Source organism: Gobio gobio, assembly GCF_949357685.1.
Source record: "Gobio gobio genome assembly, chromosome: 25".
NCBI lineage: Eukaryota > Metazoa > Chordata > Actinopteri > Cypriniformes > Gobionidae > Gobio > Gobio gobio.
Genome location: NC_137121.1, coordinates 24,862,476 through 24,880,948, shown reverse-complemented (window position 1 = coordinate 24,880,948; position 18,473 = coordinate 24,862,476). Strand labels below are relative to the sequence as shown.

At 36.5% G+C, this 18,473-nt stretch overlaps 2 protein-coding genes across 15 annotated transcripts in view; both read right to left on the bottom strand.

Annotated features, from left to right (window-relative positions):
• Nucleotides 1-1,107: 1,107 nt before the first annotated feature.
• Nucleotides 1,108-14,021, bottom strand: lactb (lactamase, beta). 3 transcript variants are annotated; one of them, XM_079809508.1, is made up of 7 exons: nucleotides 13,800-14,021; nucleotides 11,750-12,008; nucleotides 8,926-8,992; nucleotides 8,525-8,715; nucleotides 5,744-6,044; nucleotides 3,707-3,872; nucleotides 1,108-1,873 (listed from the first exon to the last, which is right to left on the bottom strand). In XM_079809508.1, the coding sequence occupies exons 1-7, from the start codon at nucleotides 13,811-13,813 to the stop codon at nucleotides 1,342-1,344; spliced, it is 1,530 nt and encodes a 509-aa protein (XP_079665634.1). In that variant the 5' UTR covers nucleotides 13,814-14,021; the 3' UTR covers nucleotides 1,108-1,341. The 3 variants fall into 3 exon arrangements, with proteins under 3 accessions (XP_079665634.1, XP_079665633.1, XP_079665632.1); XM_079809507.1 differs by lacking the exon at nucleotides 13,800-14,021 and having other exon boundaries at nucleotides 11,750-12,237; XM_079809506.1 differs by lacking the exon at nucleotides 13,800-14,021 and having other exon boundaries at nucleotides 11,744-12,225.
• A 1,407-nt stretch (nucleotides 14,022-15,428) lies between these two features.
• The window catches only part of tpm1 (tropomyosin 1 (alpha)), a 40,463-nt gene continuing 37,418 nt past the window's right edge, over nucleotides 15,429-18,473 (bottom strand). For 7 of the 12 annotated variants that reach the window (XM_079808717.1, XM_079808719.1, XM_079808720.1 and 4 more), the window contains one exon: nucleotides 15,952-16,763. In XM_079808717.1, the coding sequence (XP_079664843.1) occupies nucleotides 16,681-16,763 (83 nt within the window). In that variant the 3' untranslated portion in view covers nucleotides 15,952-16,680. Of the gene's footprint in view, nucleotides 16,764-18,017; nucleotides 18,204-18,473 lie in introns of those variants that run through there. The other 5 variants (XM_079808718.1, XM_079808706.1, XM_079808712.1 and 2 more) reach the window with 5 other exon arrangements.

Below are 18,473 nucleotides of genomic sequence, written 5' to 3'. Positions count from 1 at the left end.
CGATCCGAATCATGATTCGATTCGCTGATTCATTGCTTCGAAGCTTGTTTTGAAATGATCCACTATATGAGTCGTTATTTAGGGTTTTTTTGGCGCACAAAAACTATTGTCGCTTTATAAAGTTATTGTAGAACCACTGTAGTGAGATGGACTTTGTAACGACGTCTTTAGTACCTTTTAAGGGTCTTGAGAGTGTAAAGTGCATTGTGCCAATGGAGGCCTTTCAGAGCCATCGGATTTCAACTAAAATATCTTCATTTGTGTTCTGAAGATGAACGGAGGTCTGACGGGTGTTGAACGACATGAGGGGAAGTCATTAATGACAGAATTTTCATTTTTGGGTGAACTAACCCTTTAAGAAGCTGAATTTAATAAAACATATATATATTTTTAAAAAATATATGAAATCCATTGCTTGGTTGTATGCACACCAATGTCTGTTTAACTTATTAAAGTAACTTTTCATTTGACTGCTTGTTGTTTTCTGACTACTGGTAAATTGGCAACAGAGACAATATCAAAAGTCAAATATCAAATGAATTTAGTTTTAAATACTCTGCTCTCTCTCTCTGTGTACTAATGAAAGTATGAAAGAATGTATATCCATACTTGCCTTGAACTGATGAAAGTGCTGCCATCTAGTGGAGATTAAGCATTACTATCTATCCATCTATCTATCTATCTATCCATCCATCCATCCATCAATCCATCCATCTCTCTATCTATCTATCTATCTATCTATCTATCTATCTATCTATCTATCTATCTATCTATCTATCTATCTATCTATCTATCTATCTATCTATCTATCTATCTATCTATCTATCTATCTATCTATCACACAATTTTAATCAGATTTTGACTTTATGCAGTTCACTTATTCCAGTGGTGTGACAAATACATTTTTAAAAGAACAAATATTCCATGTAGACTTGAATATGAGGTCATGAAATCTGTGTGCAGTAATTATACAATTGTTAATTAAAATACAATTAAAATAGTTTTAGACTGCAAGGCACTGCTTGACATCCCAACTACCCTTTAATAAATGTGATAAATCACCAGATTGTGGATGTAAAATGTGTTCTGAATGTAGAAGGAAAATGAAAAGATCGTCATAGAAGTTTCCATGACACTTTTTTATTCATTCAACATATTAGACAGTTCACATATGTATAAAAGCTTTCAAAATGGGCGCTTGGCACAAATGTTGAATTAAAACTGAAGCATGGACACACCTCAGCATTGTAAACCAAGAAGCCTGATGTTCAGGACTAACCTCTCAAAACGGCTACAAAAGGGCCATGTGTGTGTGTGTGTGTGTGTGTGTGTGTGTGTGTGTCAAGCAGATGCGATTTCTTCCTCCCTGGCCTTGTCAAATGTTTGTGCGATCTTGAGCGCAGTGGTATTGAGCCCCACCGACTGCATGTTAGTGATGATGGTCACCACCACCCCCTGTGGAGGAAGCAGCTTCTGATTGGTGAGCTGCTCTCTGGGCAACACCAGCAGGACGCTACTAGCTCCCACAGCGCCCCCTGTGTGCGAGACGTAATGTCTACGGCTGCGGCACTGGCCGTATTTCTGCTGTTTCTCCACCACCAGCCAGCCCTGGGCGTACAGTCCGTCTTTGTCCCACGATGCCTCTGTTTTGTCCACCGGTGCCCATATGGCTTTGGCTGTGTGGGGTTTGAGGAAGCCAGGAAGCAGCCCGTCTGTGTTCTTCGCTTCGGCCATCTGATAGCTGTAGAGCAGAGCGTTACCGAACAACAGAAGGTCACTCGCAGTGGACAGAAATCCACCTCCAGCCCATTTGTACGAATTGTCCACATAGGGGCAGTTCACAACACGGCCCTTTTTGTTCAAGTGGTAGAATCTGCCAAAAAAAAAAAGGGAAGAATGTGATGAATAAAAGTGTTTAAGATAAAGAAGAGGGAATATCCTTTAAAAGATCTAGTTTAAAATCCATGGTGCAATCATATGAAAGCAAAATGAAATCATTGTAATATGATTATGACAAACTTTTATACCATTTTCGAATAATAAACGTCATGTGGTGTAACTATAAATTAAAAAGTATCTTGAATATGTCGGTGTACATATCTTAATTAGCCTATTATTTTCTCAAAAACGTTTTAAAACATATTTTTAAGGTAAAACTTCTTTCTTTTAGTTTTATTAATTCATGAATATTTGTACATTTTTGGGAAGTCGCACCACGTGACATTTTACAGCCTGAACAAATTTTGTATTGTCGTAAAAAGGTCGAATGATGTCATATTTGTAGTGTTTTTAAGTGATTTGGTATTTTCTTACTGACCTTGACACACAGTCATGTGCCATGCAGGGGTCTCTCTATGATTTCATTTCCTGTTTTACTTTTCGCCCCTTCATGTTGTTTGCTCCACATTTTAGCATTTTTATTTATTATTATGTTATTTATTAATATTTAGAATTAGCTTGTCTTTTTATACTTCCAGTTTTCATTAAAATTTTTGAAAGTTTGAGCTTTTTTAGTTGTTTACATTTTTATAAATAAAAAAACAACAACTCCATATAGCTTTAATTATTTTTATACATTTATTTCAGTTTGTTTCCAAGGCAACATTTCTAATATTTCTAATATCTAATATTTATATTTTATTTTATTCGAGATTTATTTTAATGACAAAACCACTTTTTTATAGTTTTATTTTTAGTTAAAGGTGCACTATGTAACATTTTTGCAGTAAAATATCAAAAACCACTAGGCCAGTGTTATATATTTTGTTCAGTTGAGTACTTACAATATCCCAAATGTTTCCAACTATTTGTAAATCGTGAGAAAATTGCTATTTTAACTGAGGAACCGGGACGTGTGAGGGAGTCGCCTGTCGATGGCGTCATATCTGCGTTCCCCTCGGTTTCCGGTTTTCAGTGTGAACAAGTTTCATAGCAGCCGCCGAGCGAACGCACAGAGTAACGTCATAACATCATTTTCAACACACTCAGATGTATCTAATATGATAAACAGAGCTGCGTTACCTCATATTCATGACCGGAAAAGCGGAAATGGCGGAAAGTCGACTGTGTCATAATAAAGGTCCCGCCGGCGACTATGTCATAATAAAGGTCCCGCCGCTCGCGAGGCTTGTGTTCCGCTCTTCTTATTAACAATCGCTCCTGCTTCTTCTTCATACTACAGTAACGTTAATAATCGCATCCATGAACATGATTTCTGCCCGAGTCCTATCCTGATTCTTTTCCACCGGCTGTGAGCTGAAGACCACATGTCCCAAGATTCTGCGCTCAAACTTGGCATCATCAAACTACGCCTTTGTTTTGAACAGGCGACCTCTAGCGGACGGAAAAGTTACATAGTGTAGCTTTAACAATAACGTCACTTATCCACATGGTTGTATAACATGGCTGTGATTTGGTGAACAAAATATTAATATTACATATAAAATGTTGTACTTTTTTCTTTTTAACGTTTATTTATCTGTAGATTTGTGTCACCCTAACATTTTTGACCTTTTTTTCTCGACCCAGCACATTTTCAAGTATAGGTGCGTTCACACCATGCCGGAATTACAGAGATTCCTACTTGTAAAAAGTCCTCGTAGAACTCGTAATTACAACTTGAACTCTTGAAAAAACTCTGAATTTTTTGAGAGCTTGTACCAGCTGCACAATGCAGCATGCGTTTGAATTGTAATGTCTCTTTTACCTCGAGCGGTTGTATATGATTGGGTCGTTTTCGTCTGGTACGGTGCTAAGCATGCCCAGCTCACGGAACATCTTCATCATGTGGTCGAGGAAGCGCTGACCTGCTACTCTCTCCACCACGGCGCTCAGAAGGGTGAAAGCATGCGTGGAATACAGGAATGTAGAACCTGTAAAATAGAAGAAGGTCAAATTACAACAACTGCATACAACATTGACTACGTTTACATGTGCACCAATAATGTGGTTATTTTTAGGTCTTACTTGCAGTGAGATGTTTATATGACAATCAAACTTCTTCACTCCCCTTTACATACAATTTTCATTATTCTGATTATTCGCTAAGAATTATGGTTATTTTTTACTGCCATTATTCACATACCCCAATGCACAGCATAAATGATGAACTCACATACAGTCGGTGTGTTACAGGCCACAGATGAAATCTTCGGGCAAATACAAAACATGTCTACAGCCGTATTGGAGACAAAAGGCCATTTAAATGGATATCAATGGAGAGGCTTCACTATACGGAATAAACAGCTTTGTGAGAAAACAGCTTATCATTTAATGAATCGACTGCCTGTCTGCTAATCTTCAACATCTTTTACAAATGCTTTTGTTGGGAACTATATGTAGATTTTACCTTGATAAAAAAAAGGGGAATTTTTACAACGGGTAGGACACATATATGGCATTGCCACCAGCAAAGTTGTTGTAGTATTTAATAATAGTTGTGTAATATTGAGTGATATTGTATATTGTCTAAAGAAAATAAACAATATTGATATTTTCTTTCTGACTTTCAGGCTCATTTTACCAATTATAATAAGACTTGCAAAGACTATGTCTGCCGTGTTCTATGATGCTGATATAATGAATAAACAGAAAATGAATAGTTTAATTATAAATATCTGATTATATTGTTGTTTAATGAAAAAATTTATAAAATAATGACTTGGTCTCTCTATGGCTTCCAGGTTTCAACAAATAAATTACAATTACATTTTCAGTGAATAGTATCACGGTGTATGCCCAATAAAGCTGTCTTTTAATGAACAGAAAATGAACTCTTTTTTCCACAGTAAAGCACATTCCACAAACAATGCAGTCCTACTGTACGTTTACTAGCAATATAACACCAAACATAGAACATTATTTCACAAGACGAACGTGCTAATCCACAAGAAACTGATTAATGTAAACTGTAACTGACTGTCATAAAAATCTGAACGCTGGCCACTGACATCACTGCCATTACACGATAGGCTGAGGTGCCTCAAGTGATCCAAGTTAGCCATTATGCTTTCTCCAATGGTAAGAGATACAGATCCTCTCATCTCCCAATAATAAGAAGACAATCTCTTACTGTAAAACCGGCCCCATTGTTAAGGTTCATATCGCTGTGTATCAAAAGCTGAGAAAGATCTGTAACTGAAATTCCGATAATGTTTTTGACATGTTCTGTAAGTGGTAGACCAATCACAGTAGAGTGGGCTGTCTGACCAATCACATCAGACTGGGCTGTCTGACCAATCAGAGTAGAGTAGACCAATCACAACAGACTGCGCCATCTGACCAATCACAGCAGAGAAAGCCCTCAGAAAGGAGGGGTTTAGAGAGATTGACTGCTGAAAGCTGTTGCTACAATGTATATTCTGAGACAATTAAAGTGTTTTTTAAACCTATTGTAAGAGACCTTTAAAATCTGCATACTCAACATATTTTACTGCAATTATGGTTACTACAATTTGATTGAAGTATTGTCTTCACATGAGGTAAAGTTTAATCGAAATATTGCCTAAATCTCATTACAATCACGTTATGCGGGTGCATGTAAAGGTCGTCGATATCCACCAAAGATTTTGCCAAATTTCTAATTTTGAGAAGTCAGGTTTGGAATGACAGGAGAGTAAGTAAATGATGGTGAGCTTTTCCTTTAAAAAGATGAAGATTTCAAGGCACGATGCTCTAAAAATAAACCCAGCATCCTCTAAAATCACATTACCAGCGCTTTGTTCTGTGTGGACTGAAAACATACCGGGTTTGAAAATGAGAGGATCGTCTTTGAATAAGTCTAAAGCCTGGATGACATTCTCAAAGTTGTCTTTGAGGTAGTACTCCTCCTGCTCAAACTCCTTTTTTTTCTTTTTGCTTTTAGCGCTACTGTCCTCCGCTTTCGGCTTCTCTTTGTTTTCAGCGGAGCCCTTTTCTTCTTTCTTCTCCGGGGGCTTCAGAAGGCGCTTTGCCTTCTCCTTGTCCTCTCTCACTTTTTTGCCATCTTTTTCATAGTGACGGATGCCACTCAAGTGGGACAGGAGCATCCGAGGTGTTATTGTGACCTGGTTTAGGGACAAAGGGAAAAATGCTAAGCCAAACCAAATTCATTATTAATAAATTTGTATATACTGTATACAAGGGATGGGCAACGGTCCTGGAGAGCTGTTGTCCTGCACAGTTTAGCTCCAACCCTAATCAAACACTGAAAGCTAAACTATGTCTTCAGGATTACTAACTGTGTTTAACCCTTTACCCTAAATAGGGCACTATTTGAGGGGGCAGCTATTTGTAGTGTGAGTTCACACTTTCACTAAACCATAGTGGACGTTATAGAGTGCATGGCAATAACAAGTGTACAGCTGATGTACGCTCAACGGTTAGAGAATACCCATAATGCACTGTGAGGGTTGTACCGAATGAATTCCTGTTTCTGACCAGAAGATGGCGCCCCCAGCTGAATCATCCATCCATCCGTTTTCCAAACCTTCATTCACTCCCTCAAGTGAACTATATTAGTGGACTAATGTAGTGAATAGTGAACTCCCTCAAGTGAACTATATTAGTGGACTAATGTAGTGAATAGTGAACTCCCTCAAGTGAACTATATTAGTGGACTAATGTAGTGAATAGTGAACTCACTCGTTTTCATTCACTCCCTCAAGTGAACTACATTAGTGGACTATTGTAGGGAATAGTGAACTCACTCGTTCTCTTCCACTCCCTCAAGTGAACTATATTAGTGGACTAATGTAGTGAATAGTGAACTCACTCGTTCTCTTCCACTCCCTCAAGTGAACTATATTAGTGGACTAATGTAGGCAATAGTGAACTCCCTCAAGTGAACTATATTAGTGGACTAATGTAGTGAATAGTGAACTCACTCGTTTTCATTCACTCCCTCAAGTGAACTACATTAGTGGACTATTGTAGGGAATAGTGAACTCACTCGTTCTCTTCCACTCCCTCAAGTGAACTATATTAGTGGACTAATGTAGTGAATAGTGAACTCACTCGTTCTCTTCCACTCCCTCAAGTGAACTATATTAGTGGACTAATGTAGGCAATAGTGAACTCCCTCAAGTGAACTATATTAGTGAACTAATGTAGGGAATAGTGAACTCCCTCAAGTGAACTATATTAGTGGACTAATGTAGTGAATAGTGAACTCACTCTTTTTCATTCACTCCCTCAAGTGAACTATATTAGTGGACTAATGTAGTGAATAGTGAACTCACTCGTTTTCATTCACTCCCTCAAGTGAACTACATTAGTGGACTATTGTAGGGAATAGTGAACTCACTCGTTCTCTTCCACTCCCTCAAGTGAACTATATTAGTGGACTAATGTAGGCAATAGTGAACTCCCTCAAGTGAACTATATTAGTGAACTAATGTAGGGAATAGTGAACTCCCTCAAGTGAACTATATTAGTGGACTAATGTAGTGAATAGTGAACTCACTCTTTTTCATTCACTCCCTCAATTGAACTATATTAGTGGACTAATGTAGTGAATAGTGAACTCACTCATTTTCATTCACTCCCTCAAGTGAACTATATTAGTGGACTAATGTAGGGAATAGTGAACTCCCTCAAGTAAACTATATTAGTGGACTAATGTAGTGAATAGTGAACTCCCTCAAGTGAACTATATTAGTGGACTAATGTAGTGAATAGTGAACTCACTAATTTTCATTCACTTCCTCAAGTGAACTATATTAGTGGACTAATGTAGTGAATAGTGAACTCACTCAAGTGAACTATATTAGTGGACTAATGTAGTGAATAGTGAACTCACTCATTTTCATTCACTTCCTCAAGTGAACTATATTAGTGGACTAATGTAGTGAATAGTGAACTCACTCGTTTTCATTCACTCCCTCAAGTGAACTATATTAGTGGACTTTTGTAGGGAATAGTGAACTCACTCGTTCTCTTCCACTCCCTCAAGTGAACTATATTAGTGGACTATTGTAGGGAATAGTGAACTCACTCGTTTTCATTCACTCCCTCAAGTGAACTATATTAGTGGACTAATGTAGGGAATAGTGAACTCCCTCAAGTGAACTATATTAGTGGACTAATGTAGGGAATAGTGAACTCCCTCAAGTGAACTATATTAGTGGACTAATGTAGGGAATAGTGAACTCCCTCAAGTGAACTATATTAGTGGACTAATGTAGGGAATAGTGAACTCCCTCAAGTGAACTATATTAGTGGACTATTGTAGGGAATAGTGAACTCACTCGTTTTCTTTCACTCCCTCAAGTGAACTATATTAGTGAACTATTGTAGTAAGTAGTTAACTCACTATTGTAGGGAATAGTGAATGAGGGTATAGGGGTCAATTTCCGACACAGCTTAAGCAGCAGCAGGTGAGCTTTTTATCAGGGTTGGGGCTAAACTCTGCAGGACAGCGGCACTCCAGGACAGATGTTGCCCATCCCTGCTGTATGTTTAAGTAAAATTAGTAATAATTTGCATAAATTAATTTATTTTTTTAATAAATTAAATTAAAAACCTCTTTTTAAATGGATGTGCTCACATTCTCTCCTTCGAATTGCTTCAGTGGGAACTCAGGGACGTATTTTTGGACAGGGGCATCTAGATCAATTTTGCCCTCCTCCCAGAGTCTGGCGACGGCCGCTGCAGTCAGAGGTTTACTGATGCTGGCGATTCTCATCACCGTTTCGGGACCACAAGGCACTCTGTTCTCCAGATCGGCATAGCCAACGCCTCAGAGAGAACATACACAGCCAGGGGTCACTAAAACAGTCCTCAAAGATATGCTGAACTTGTGGCCTTTATGTGCCATATATGTGTTCATAACATTTTCACTTTAAGCATGCACAGCATTACGCATCTTTCTGTAAACACCACAGTAGTGCAGATTACCCATGAGCCTTTAAAGGACCAGATCTAAATGTGTAGAGGAAGATGTCCTACCTTCACACCAAATTTGGCTGCCGTCCACCGAGACTCCAATAACCATCCCAGGAGCTCCAACTTCATCCTGAAAAATGATAGGCCATTCTGCACTATAAATTTTAAAATTTTGAAATTAAAATGATTCATTAATATATATCATATATAATTATGATATATACACTTCCCCGCCAAAAAGTCACTGTTTGGATTTAAACAGGCAAATGCTTAAAGAGTCATTGATTGGATCATTATCGCAGTGATTATAATGCTTCTAGCATGTTTGGTCCGAATTTTTGGACTTTTCAGTTTGGTCCGAATCAAAATTACAGATGTGAAACCTCCCCAGGACCACTGTCCGGACCAAACAGACGAAATTTGGTCCAACGAGTCTCGGTCCAGATCAAACCGAACAAAGGTTCGGTTCGTTTCTAATGTGAAAGCATTTTCTGTATAGATCGGACTTTCAGACCATTTACAGGAAGTTCCTATTTATGTTTAAATATTATAATGTTATTTTTAAATTTCATCTAGGCTATATTGATTATGGAAAGTGTAAAGATGCGCAATATGTCAGAAGACAGAAGGTCAGAAATGATTTTGACCACTTCATTCAGTTTTGTTTTGTAGAAAGCCTTTCTTTAAAGTGAATTTCGTTTTGTATAAATTCTATCTTAATTTTAATCAATGTTTCATCAGCCAATTGCCTGGATTTGATAAATAAGAAGCAAATAGGCTGTAGCAGACAAAAATCGTGACATGGAGGTGCCCACTTGCATTGTTCTTGAACATGTCTCATAAATAAACCGAGACTCAGCAGCTACTTGCCTCACCAGGGTTTCTGCAGATTTCACCAAGTCAAATTTAAGACTTTTTATGACATTTTTAAGACCATTATGAATGAAATTTAAGACCTATAAAGGAAATGCAGTCACAAAATTACTTGCAAAGTAAATTTATTTATTCAAATTGAACAATTCGATGAACTTGTATCGATAAACTGGCACTTCCCCATAGCTCAATCCCACCAGGATATTTTTTGGGTAATTTTTTAGATCAAGAGGACTGAATTTGTGGTTAATTTTCCAGAAATATTTTCAAAACAGTCACACATGACAATAGAATAAACAAATTGCATATATCTTGTTTATTTTGCCGTCATTTTGCGGTGAAATTACAAATTATGCAGGATCTAAAAAAAATGCATTGTTGATTTTTCGTTGTATTTAGTAATCGCGGAAATGCGAAAAACTGGAGGACTATTAGCTGAAGTTTTATGTGTCTGTGGTACAATCCGAAAGAGACTCCCGCCAATAATACGAAAGCTGATTGGCTGCAATATAAGATGCATGTTGGTCTCATTTGTAGTCGTAATTCAGCAAATTATATGTGGACTAGCGAAAGAAAGAACTACAACACCCAGAATTAAAAAACAAAACAAAAAAACATTCTAAAGCGCTTTGGGAGCATTTCAATGAGCATTAGAGTAGCGTTTAGGGTGACCACCTGTCCCGCTTTGCGTTGTACCGCACAGCATTTTCACCCCTTGTCCCGCATGTCGCATATTGAGAAAATGTCCCGCATTTTCACCAGTCTGTTGATTTTTAATGATCATAATGAGAAAACATGCATGCGTTCTTTTGCCTTTTTAAGAAAGCATTTTATGTATTATTTTCGCGGCATCGTTTTTCACCTATATTTAACAGCGCTTCGTCAGAAGTAACATCCCGGCTTACACAAATATACAAAAGCCGTTTTTTTAAACCATATCCAATGGTTGAAAAGAAAGGAGTAAACACGGTCACTAGTAGGTTGTGACGGCTGTCAATCAAAATGTGGAGCGTTGATTCGTTCCATGTGTTCCCTGTCAGAAAACGAATGGATAGTTCTGTGTATATATATATATATATATATATATATATATATATATATATATATATATATATATATATATATATATATATATATATAAAAATACAGTTCTATATATAAATTAATATATAAGATTAACTAATTTAATGTTGTTTTATTTGTTTCATTATTTATTTATTGATTTTAGTTGCACTTGGTCAGAACTGTTTCAAAAGTAGTTATCTGCATGATGCCTGCTGCCTTTGGGCTCAGTGATGTTGAATTTAAGATTATACAACAGTTTCAGGTTATGTTTTAGTGTTGGTAACATGTCCCACATTGTCCCACACAAACTTAGTAATCGTCCCACATTTGGTTTGTTTGATGGTGGTCACCCTAGTAGCGTTACATGGACGTAGGAACATTAAGACATTAAGAAAATTAAGTTTAAAATGATTTAAGACCTAGAAATCACTACTTCTGCGAATTTAAGACTTTTTAAGGCCTAAAATTTTGATTTTGAAATTCTCGACTTTTTTAGACCCCGCGGAAACCCTGCTCACAGACAGACTTGAAAAATATGTGCGTAGAATGCTTGAAATGTCCACTTTTAAACGAAACAATTCAAAATAGAAAAGAAATAGTCAAGCAATGCGCACTGTTCAATAGTGGCAACCATAGATATGTTTGTTCAACTTCATTCATTCTTGTCAAAGTTTTTTTTTTTTTCATTCTTGTCAGTTAACCGCCGAATGGACAACACGCTGACGTCAGACGCACGTCCGTTTACAAATCAACGTCAAGATGCAGAAAGAAAAAAAAAACGTCAAGATGCAGCCCACATAGATGATGACGACAGGACGCAAGAATGTCATGTAAAGTGCTTTAGTGCTCGCATAATTGCAATGTGATAAAAATGTATCAAAACATGAACTTCGGTTCGGACTTTCAGGTGTGAAAACGCCCTTAGTCAATAAAGCTCGTCTACCTGTACCTTTATCCGCCGCAGCAGGTCTCTGCTGGTTTCTATAGCAGCGGTGTACTGTGAGCCAGTCTGAGCTCTGTCCGTCTTCTGTGCGTTGCATTCACAGTGTTCAGAGGCAGAATCATGATATTTCAGGCCCAGAGCCAGAACAAAACCCGTCCCGATGCCGAACATCCATAAGGCCGTGTGTCGGTGGCTGTAGGAGGTGATGACTGGTCTTCTGGCTGTTGAAATGAATCTCTTTATCAGCTGATCTCTGAACTTCACTCTAGATGTCAACAAAGACACAAAGGGCTCGGATTTCTGAACACTGTATTTACATTTTGCGCATATGAGACCCCGTGATAAACACATTATCCGAGACATGACTGTTTTACGAATAAAAATAATAATATATCGGATAAAATAGTTTAAAGGAAGAGAACAGCAAAGAGTTCCCGTTTGAACTCCACAGAAGCGGCGACAGACAGCTGGTAACCGGATTATTCTACAGAATAAAAGTCACTTTTATTTAATATGAAAATATAATCTAATGGATTTTTTAAAACATTTGTTATTATCAACATATTTTAATTGTACATGCAATAATAATGTAATATTTACTTTTAAAGAATGTAATTAAATGTAAAAATCTATTTAAAATATAAATATATTATTTAACTCATGATCTTAAAAAAATATATACAAAGCCAAATGCTTAAACATTTTACATTTATTTTCGTTAAATATAAATATCACATTGTTGCCTGCCCCCATGTGAATTTCCTCACAAAAATGTATGTATTTATAGCCTCCTGGGGTGCCACTGTGCACGTACGAGGACAATATATTTTAGTGAATTTCTCTGACAACATACAGTTTTATGTCTGGATGTCCTGTAAAGAGCACATTCAGGGCTTTTGTTTTGAAGTTTAACCAGGACAACAACTTCTCATTGGTCTTTGAAAATGACTGAATGATCAAATTTAGCACTCTTATGGAAATATGATTTGTAATATTTTGTAATTTTCAAATTGTTTGTTATAAATCAACATATCAGGAAAATGTTATGGGGTTTCTAATCAAAATATGACTTTCTGTAGTACGGATGGCTTGACCCCAGTAAAAAAACTGGGCATTGATTTCATACATGTCCTCAATAGAGGACACCAGGACTTAAATCATGTTTATCAGGCATTTTGGGAGACACAAGAAGTGATAATAGGGAAAGAAATTAAATATCAATGTTCCTATAAAATATTAGATATTATTATGAAAATGTTACCAACTATTAGTCCCATTATTACTCTTTTTTTTTCATAAGGTACATGTTGCTCCAAGAATACATTATTGAATGGGAAAAACCATTAATGGCAATTTTACCCACATATTGCATAAAGTAAAATGGTATATCAATTTATTTATTTTTAAGGTACAATAACATAGTTGAGAATCATCTTTAAACAAAGTTTGGTTAAAACAAATTCTGAAACCTAAAAATTGATTGGTGAATGAAGAAAAAAATCCCATTCTTTTTGCCATTTTTTATATAGTCCTGGTGTGCACTTACGAGGACATCGCATAACATATTAATAAAATATAATTTTTCAATTAATTTTGTCACACTATTGTACAGTACTCAACTTTTTAATGAAAGAAGAAGGAAAAAATAAGTATTCAGCATCCATGAGACGTAAAAGGTCTTTTAATGTGAAAACTGCAGAGGCTTTGAAAACCAACGGCTGATTGGCTCATTGTGTCAGTTGGGGCTATGCAGTTAGCCAATCAGATGTGCGAATTCCGTTCTGTCAACAACAACAACGAGCGAAACTCAAGGACTGTTTAGGCGAGAGCAGTACAGCTGCTACTTGGACAGTTGCAGGACAAATATTAATAAATATGTCACATAACACAGCCTACAGGCAGTTCAGTGAACTATAGTTCATTGTATTGGGTTGATTAACAACAGGACCAATCACTTAACATACCGCTTTGTATTATAAACGACCGGTGGAACCCACATGCTCATGTTTTCTGCACCAATGAATTCTGAATTATTCATTAATGTTGTATGACTTACCTCTGACCTTTCATGATATCGCTGTTTTAATGACCAGCTCACTTTGCCTGGAGCTCCTCGTTCTGTATGTGGATATGACCGTGTTCACAGTAGAATATGGGAAAGTCACAGTATTTTGATTCTGATCGAACCAATTTAAAATAGTCAAACATGACCAAGCATTTGTCCAGCTCTCAGCTGTTTATTTGCAGCTAGAAAAAGCTGTAGTCAAAACACCGACACGCCCTGAAACGTCACCTTGACATTATCATGCAACACCATTGCAAATGTTTCATCAGTTTTAACTGTACAGCCTCGAGAATGATTTTCAATAATTTGGTCTGGTTTTGTAATCATGCGGTTTTGACATGCAGAACCCATTGGTTCATGTCCTGCATTGTGACATGCCACACCTTGCAACTGCCAAGACGACAATTAAAATCTATCAGTGGGATATTTATGCAACACGCAGTAATTATTAATTTTAACACAAGGAAGCAGATGGTCTGATTTGTGGTTAGCAAACATCCTATCTGCTATAGCCTAGAGTTGATTTTTTTCTATATAGCCTACCCTAATCATTGTTAACAACATGTATTCTTCAATGAGCTCATTGTTTCTGCCTTAAATTATTAAATTGTTCATTAGTAGGTACGTTGTTAGCTAACTGTGAGTTGTATATGTACCTTTTTCTGAAATCCATAACTTGGACACAGTCTCCTCTGATAACAAATCACTCTAAATTGTAATGTAGACACATTACATTAGTTTTCTGTAAAGCTGCTTTGAAACGATATGTATTGTGAAAAGCGCTATATACAAATAAATGTGAATTGAATAGTGCGCTTCAGTGGCCTTGGCTCCGGAAGTATTTTTCCCTTAATTTTTCCCCAAACTCTTTGTAGCAATGGCTTGATTCATGGCTTAAATGCTTTAACAAAGTGAATAAGATTTCAAACTTTTATTTTAACAAAAAACTATTTGAAAATCAGATAAAAAGCCAACTTTAGAGAGGAAAAGAACTACAATCCCATAAAGCACTGCGAATAAATGAAATTAAAAACAATGTTTTTTAAAACTACCCAATTCAAAATTATTATATGTATAAAAACATATTTTATATATTGCAAAAAATATGCATATTATATAATTTTGAGAGTGTAGGGAAATTGAGTCGATCGCAGCGCTTTCTGGGAGTGCCTTTTGCCTTTCAACTCTGATTGGTGGATTTTCTGCACAGCATCATGGGTAATGTAGTTTTTTCTTCAGGAATTACTGCTGTTGAACAATAATTTTAAAAATAAGTTAACAAAATGCGTGCTGACACCTTCATCGGAAGCAAATATCATCGATTAACAACCTCATAATTCACAGGCTGTGTCTGGAATCGCCCCAATACCCTGAAATAGGGCACTATTTAAGTGAACAGCCATTTGTAGTGGTCCAAAACCATATAGTAGATGTTATCAAGTGCACTCATTCAGTCCCACAATGCACCATAACAAGTGAACATCCGATGTACACTCAACAATGTCCACAGTGCACTGAGGTTTGAGCCGAGTGAATTACCGCGTCGGACCAGAAGATGGCGCCCACAGCTGAATCATCCTTCCATTATCCAAACCACTGGTCCAATGTGTACAGCGTATTGTACACATATACATTATTTAATAGTTTAATTAAGGTTTATACATGCTAGTTTCCATGACAAAGTTCAAGATAAATATTTTCATTACTACTGGAGCTGCCAGTTTTATACCTTTCAAATGATTATTAAACAAACAAAACCGGCAGCCTTTCTAGTGCATTCTGTCCGAATTCACACACTCGTTTTCATTCACTCCCTCAAGTGAACTATATATTAGTTGACTAACGTAGAGAATATGGTAGGCTATGATGATAAAGGGGGTGATTTCGAACAGCGTTAGTCTGTATTTAAAGGTTTATGGATTATTGTTAAATAATCTCCAATTTCCCTGTGGAGAAAAAGAATGTTTACTTCCGGAAACCCGAAGTAAAAAAAAAAAAACACCTGTTGTGCTCTACTGCCATAATGATTGGGAGAAGATAATAATGCTCTGTCGTAAATATCAAGGCTATAACAGAGGACAGAATTCAGAGGAGAAGTGCACTAAAAAACTATTAACACCTCAAAAACAGACCCCAGGCTTTAGAAAATGTCAAATGGAGTGGTTTTATTTATTTTAGCTTTGTACATGTATGACATACATTTAATACATCTACATTTAAAATGACTAAAATGAACGAGGCACAACCAAATATGATTTCATCATATTTTTTGAATTCAAAATGGAGGACATTTTGAACAACATGGTTTTCGGCATAAGAGAACTCAGCGTTTGCAAAAATTGTTGCCTGACATCCTGAAGCAAAATGGGAAGAAAACAAAACAAAAAAAAATAAATAAAAAGTTGGAGTGTAAATAAGTCCCTTTAGGGCTAAATATTGGCACAGATAATGATATTCAAATTGGAAAGTGTATATAGTGAAATCATTAACCTCTATAAGCTACACACTGCTAGACATCCGCCTTCACAGTAGCACCAGTATACATAGGACAACCTAATCCGACGTACACTATAAAAGAAAACCTTTCAATTTCAAATCAACTTGGCTTCAGACTCGACCGTGTCCATTAGAACCGTTATGTGCATATATTGAATTAAGTGCAATCGCTGCTAACTTTGTTTCATTCGTGCACAATCAGAATAAAATGAACATGTACCATCATATTACATAAAAAAATAAAATACAAGAAAAACTAAAGCTTTTTGTAACAAATGGCACATGTTATTCAATCTGATAATTGTCAGGACGAAAAAAAGAAAAAAAACTCCACGAATACAAAATGCAGACATCATCATCACTATGTGACCAGGATTCACATGTTATTCAGCTCCAATAGAGTCTGTTCCAACATCTGGTTCATTTCGAGGTTCTCTTCTTTAGCATGTGAGAGTTTTTCTGTTAGAACATCAAGTGAAAGACACGTTAATATCAATGCAAGGCATGTAGGGAATAACATGCAGTGGATACCTGGAGCATGTTCATTCAAAACGGCAGACAGTGTTGGGGAAAGCTACTTTGAAAAGTAATGCGTTGCGATATTTCATTACTCCTTAAAAAAAAAGTAACTGTTACTTTTTAATGGAATGGAATGCATTGTGTTACTTTTGCGCTACTTTTCCCCTCACCTGGGCTGGGTTTGCTTGTTTGTTTAACAACAAAAAACCCTAAAAGTTTCATTTTTGGCAAATGCAAAGGCCCTTTCACACCAGAAGTGAAATGAATAAGCCTCAGGTTGAAGGAACTGCACCACTAGAGGGTGCAGCTCAAACCTTTTATTTGTACTGCGTTTCCCCCAACACTGCCTATATCAGGCTTTACACACTCAATTCATGCTTTCATTTAAATAACCATAGCAGAGATTATATATATATATATATATATATATATATATATATATGTACATACCGATATACATGTGTTAATATATAATATCTAACAGACAGTTAAAGAGTGCTGACTCTTGCATAAAGCAAAAGGCATTAGATGACATCCTGATTAAAGTGGTAGCCATCCATTATCCAAATGCTGCCTTCAAGTCCTTCTGGGACGAGTTCGGAAGTTGCAATTACGGTTTTGGTTGCACTAAAAGACACTGGTCAATTTCCCTTTCACTGAATGACAAAGTCATGAAGGTTTTTTTCTCTACAAAGAAGAGCAAAGAGAATTTATAGAATATAAATACATCACATTTATCAGGTTTTAATTAGTGATGGTTCTTATCAATTTTGAAAACAGTTTTTGCTGCTTAATGTTTTTGTGGAAATCATGATACTTTTTCACCCCTGATTTCTTTGAATATAATTCAAAGAACGCATTTCAAATAGAATTTTAAATATATTTATGGCCACTTTTAATCCTTTGAATGCATCCTTGATTAATAAAATTCATTTTGAATTGTATTGCATCACTGTTTCCACAAAAATATTAATTTTTTTCCATGAAAATATTATTCTGAAGGATCATGTGACACTGAATTTTCAGCATCATTACTCAGTCCGTCTTCAGATACACCATCACAGGAATAAATTACGTTTCAAAATATATTAACATAATTTTGATCAAATAAAAATGTAGCTTTGGTGAGGAGACTTTTCAAAAAATTAATTATTCTACATATGACCTTTCCAACATGACTTGAAGGCAGCAAGTGTGTAACTTTGTTACAAAAACACATTCCTTGAACTTTCAATCACAACAGCATTCATTTTTAGACACCATTTGGTGATCAGAAACAAAAACACAACCAAAGTCCACACTAGTTTTAGTCGTCATTCAAGGCCATTCTTAGCTCATTAGAGAGAAGGCGGTTTTTCTCAAGTTGCTGGTAGAGACGGTCTACAGGAGCGGGCAACGCAGCAGGTTAAGACAAGAAAAAGAGAGAGAGGGAGAGAGAGAGAAACAGAGAAAGAACAGAGTGAAGAAGAAATGAGAACAGCTGGAAGGATAAGTTAGTAACATTTCACTCAGACTGAAACCAACCTGGAGGAGGTGTTTGTGATGGGATCAGACAGCAGGGATCGCTAGGTGTTTGTAAGAGCACATGTATCCACTAGCAGGGCTCAACTAGAAGGATGGCCCAGTTTGACAGAATATACAGTGTTGTGT

Coding starts and splice junctions, on each gene's coding strand:
- lactb (XM_079809506.1), bottom strand. CDS start 12,106: ATGTCTCGGATAATGTGTTTATCACGGGGTCTCATATGCGCAAAATGT. Junction 6,045..8,524: donor AGCAATTCGAAGGAGAGAAT/GTGAGCACATCC, acceptor TCCCTAAACCAG/GTCACAATAACACCTCGGAT. Junction 1,874..3,706: donor ATCATATACAACCGCTCGAG/GTAAAAGAGACA, acceptor TTTTTTTGGCAG/ATTCTACCACTTGAACAAAA.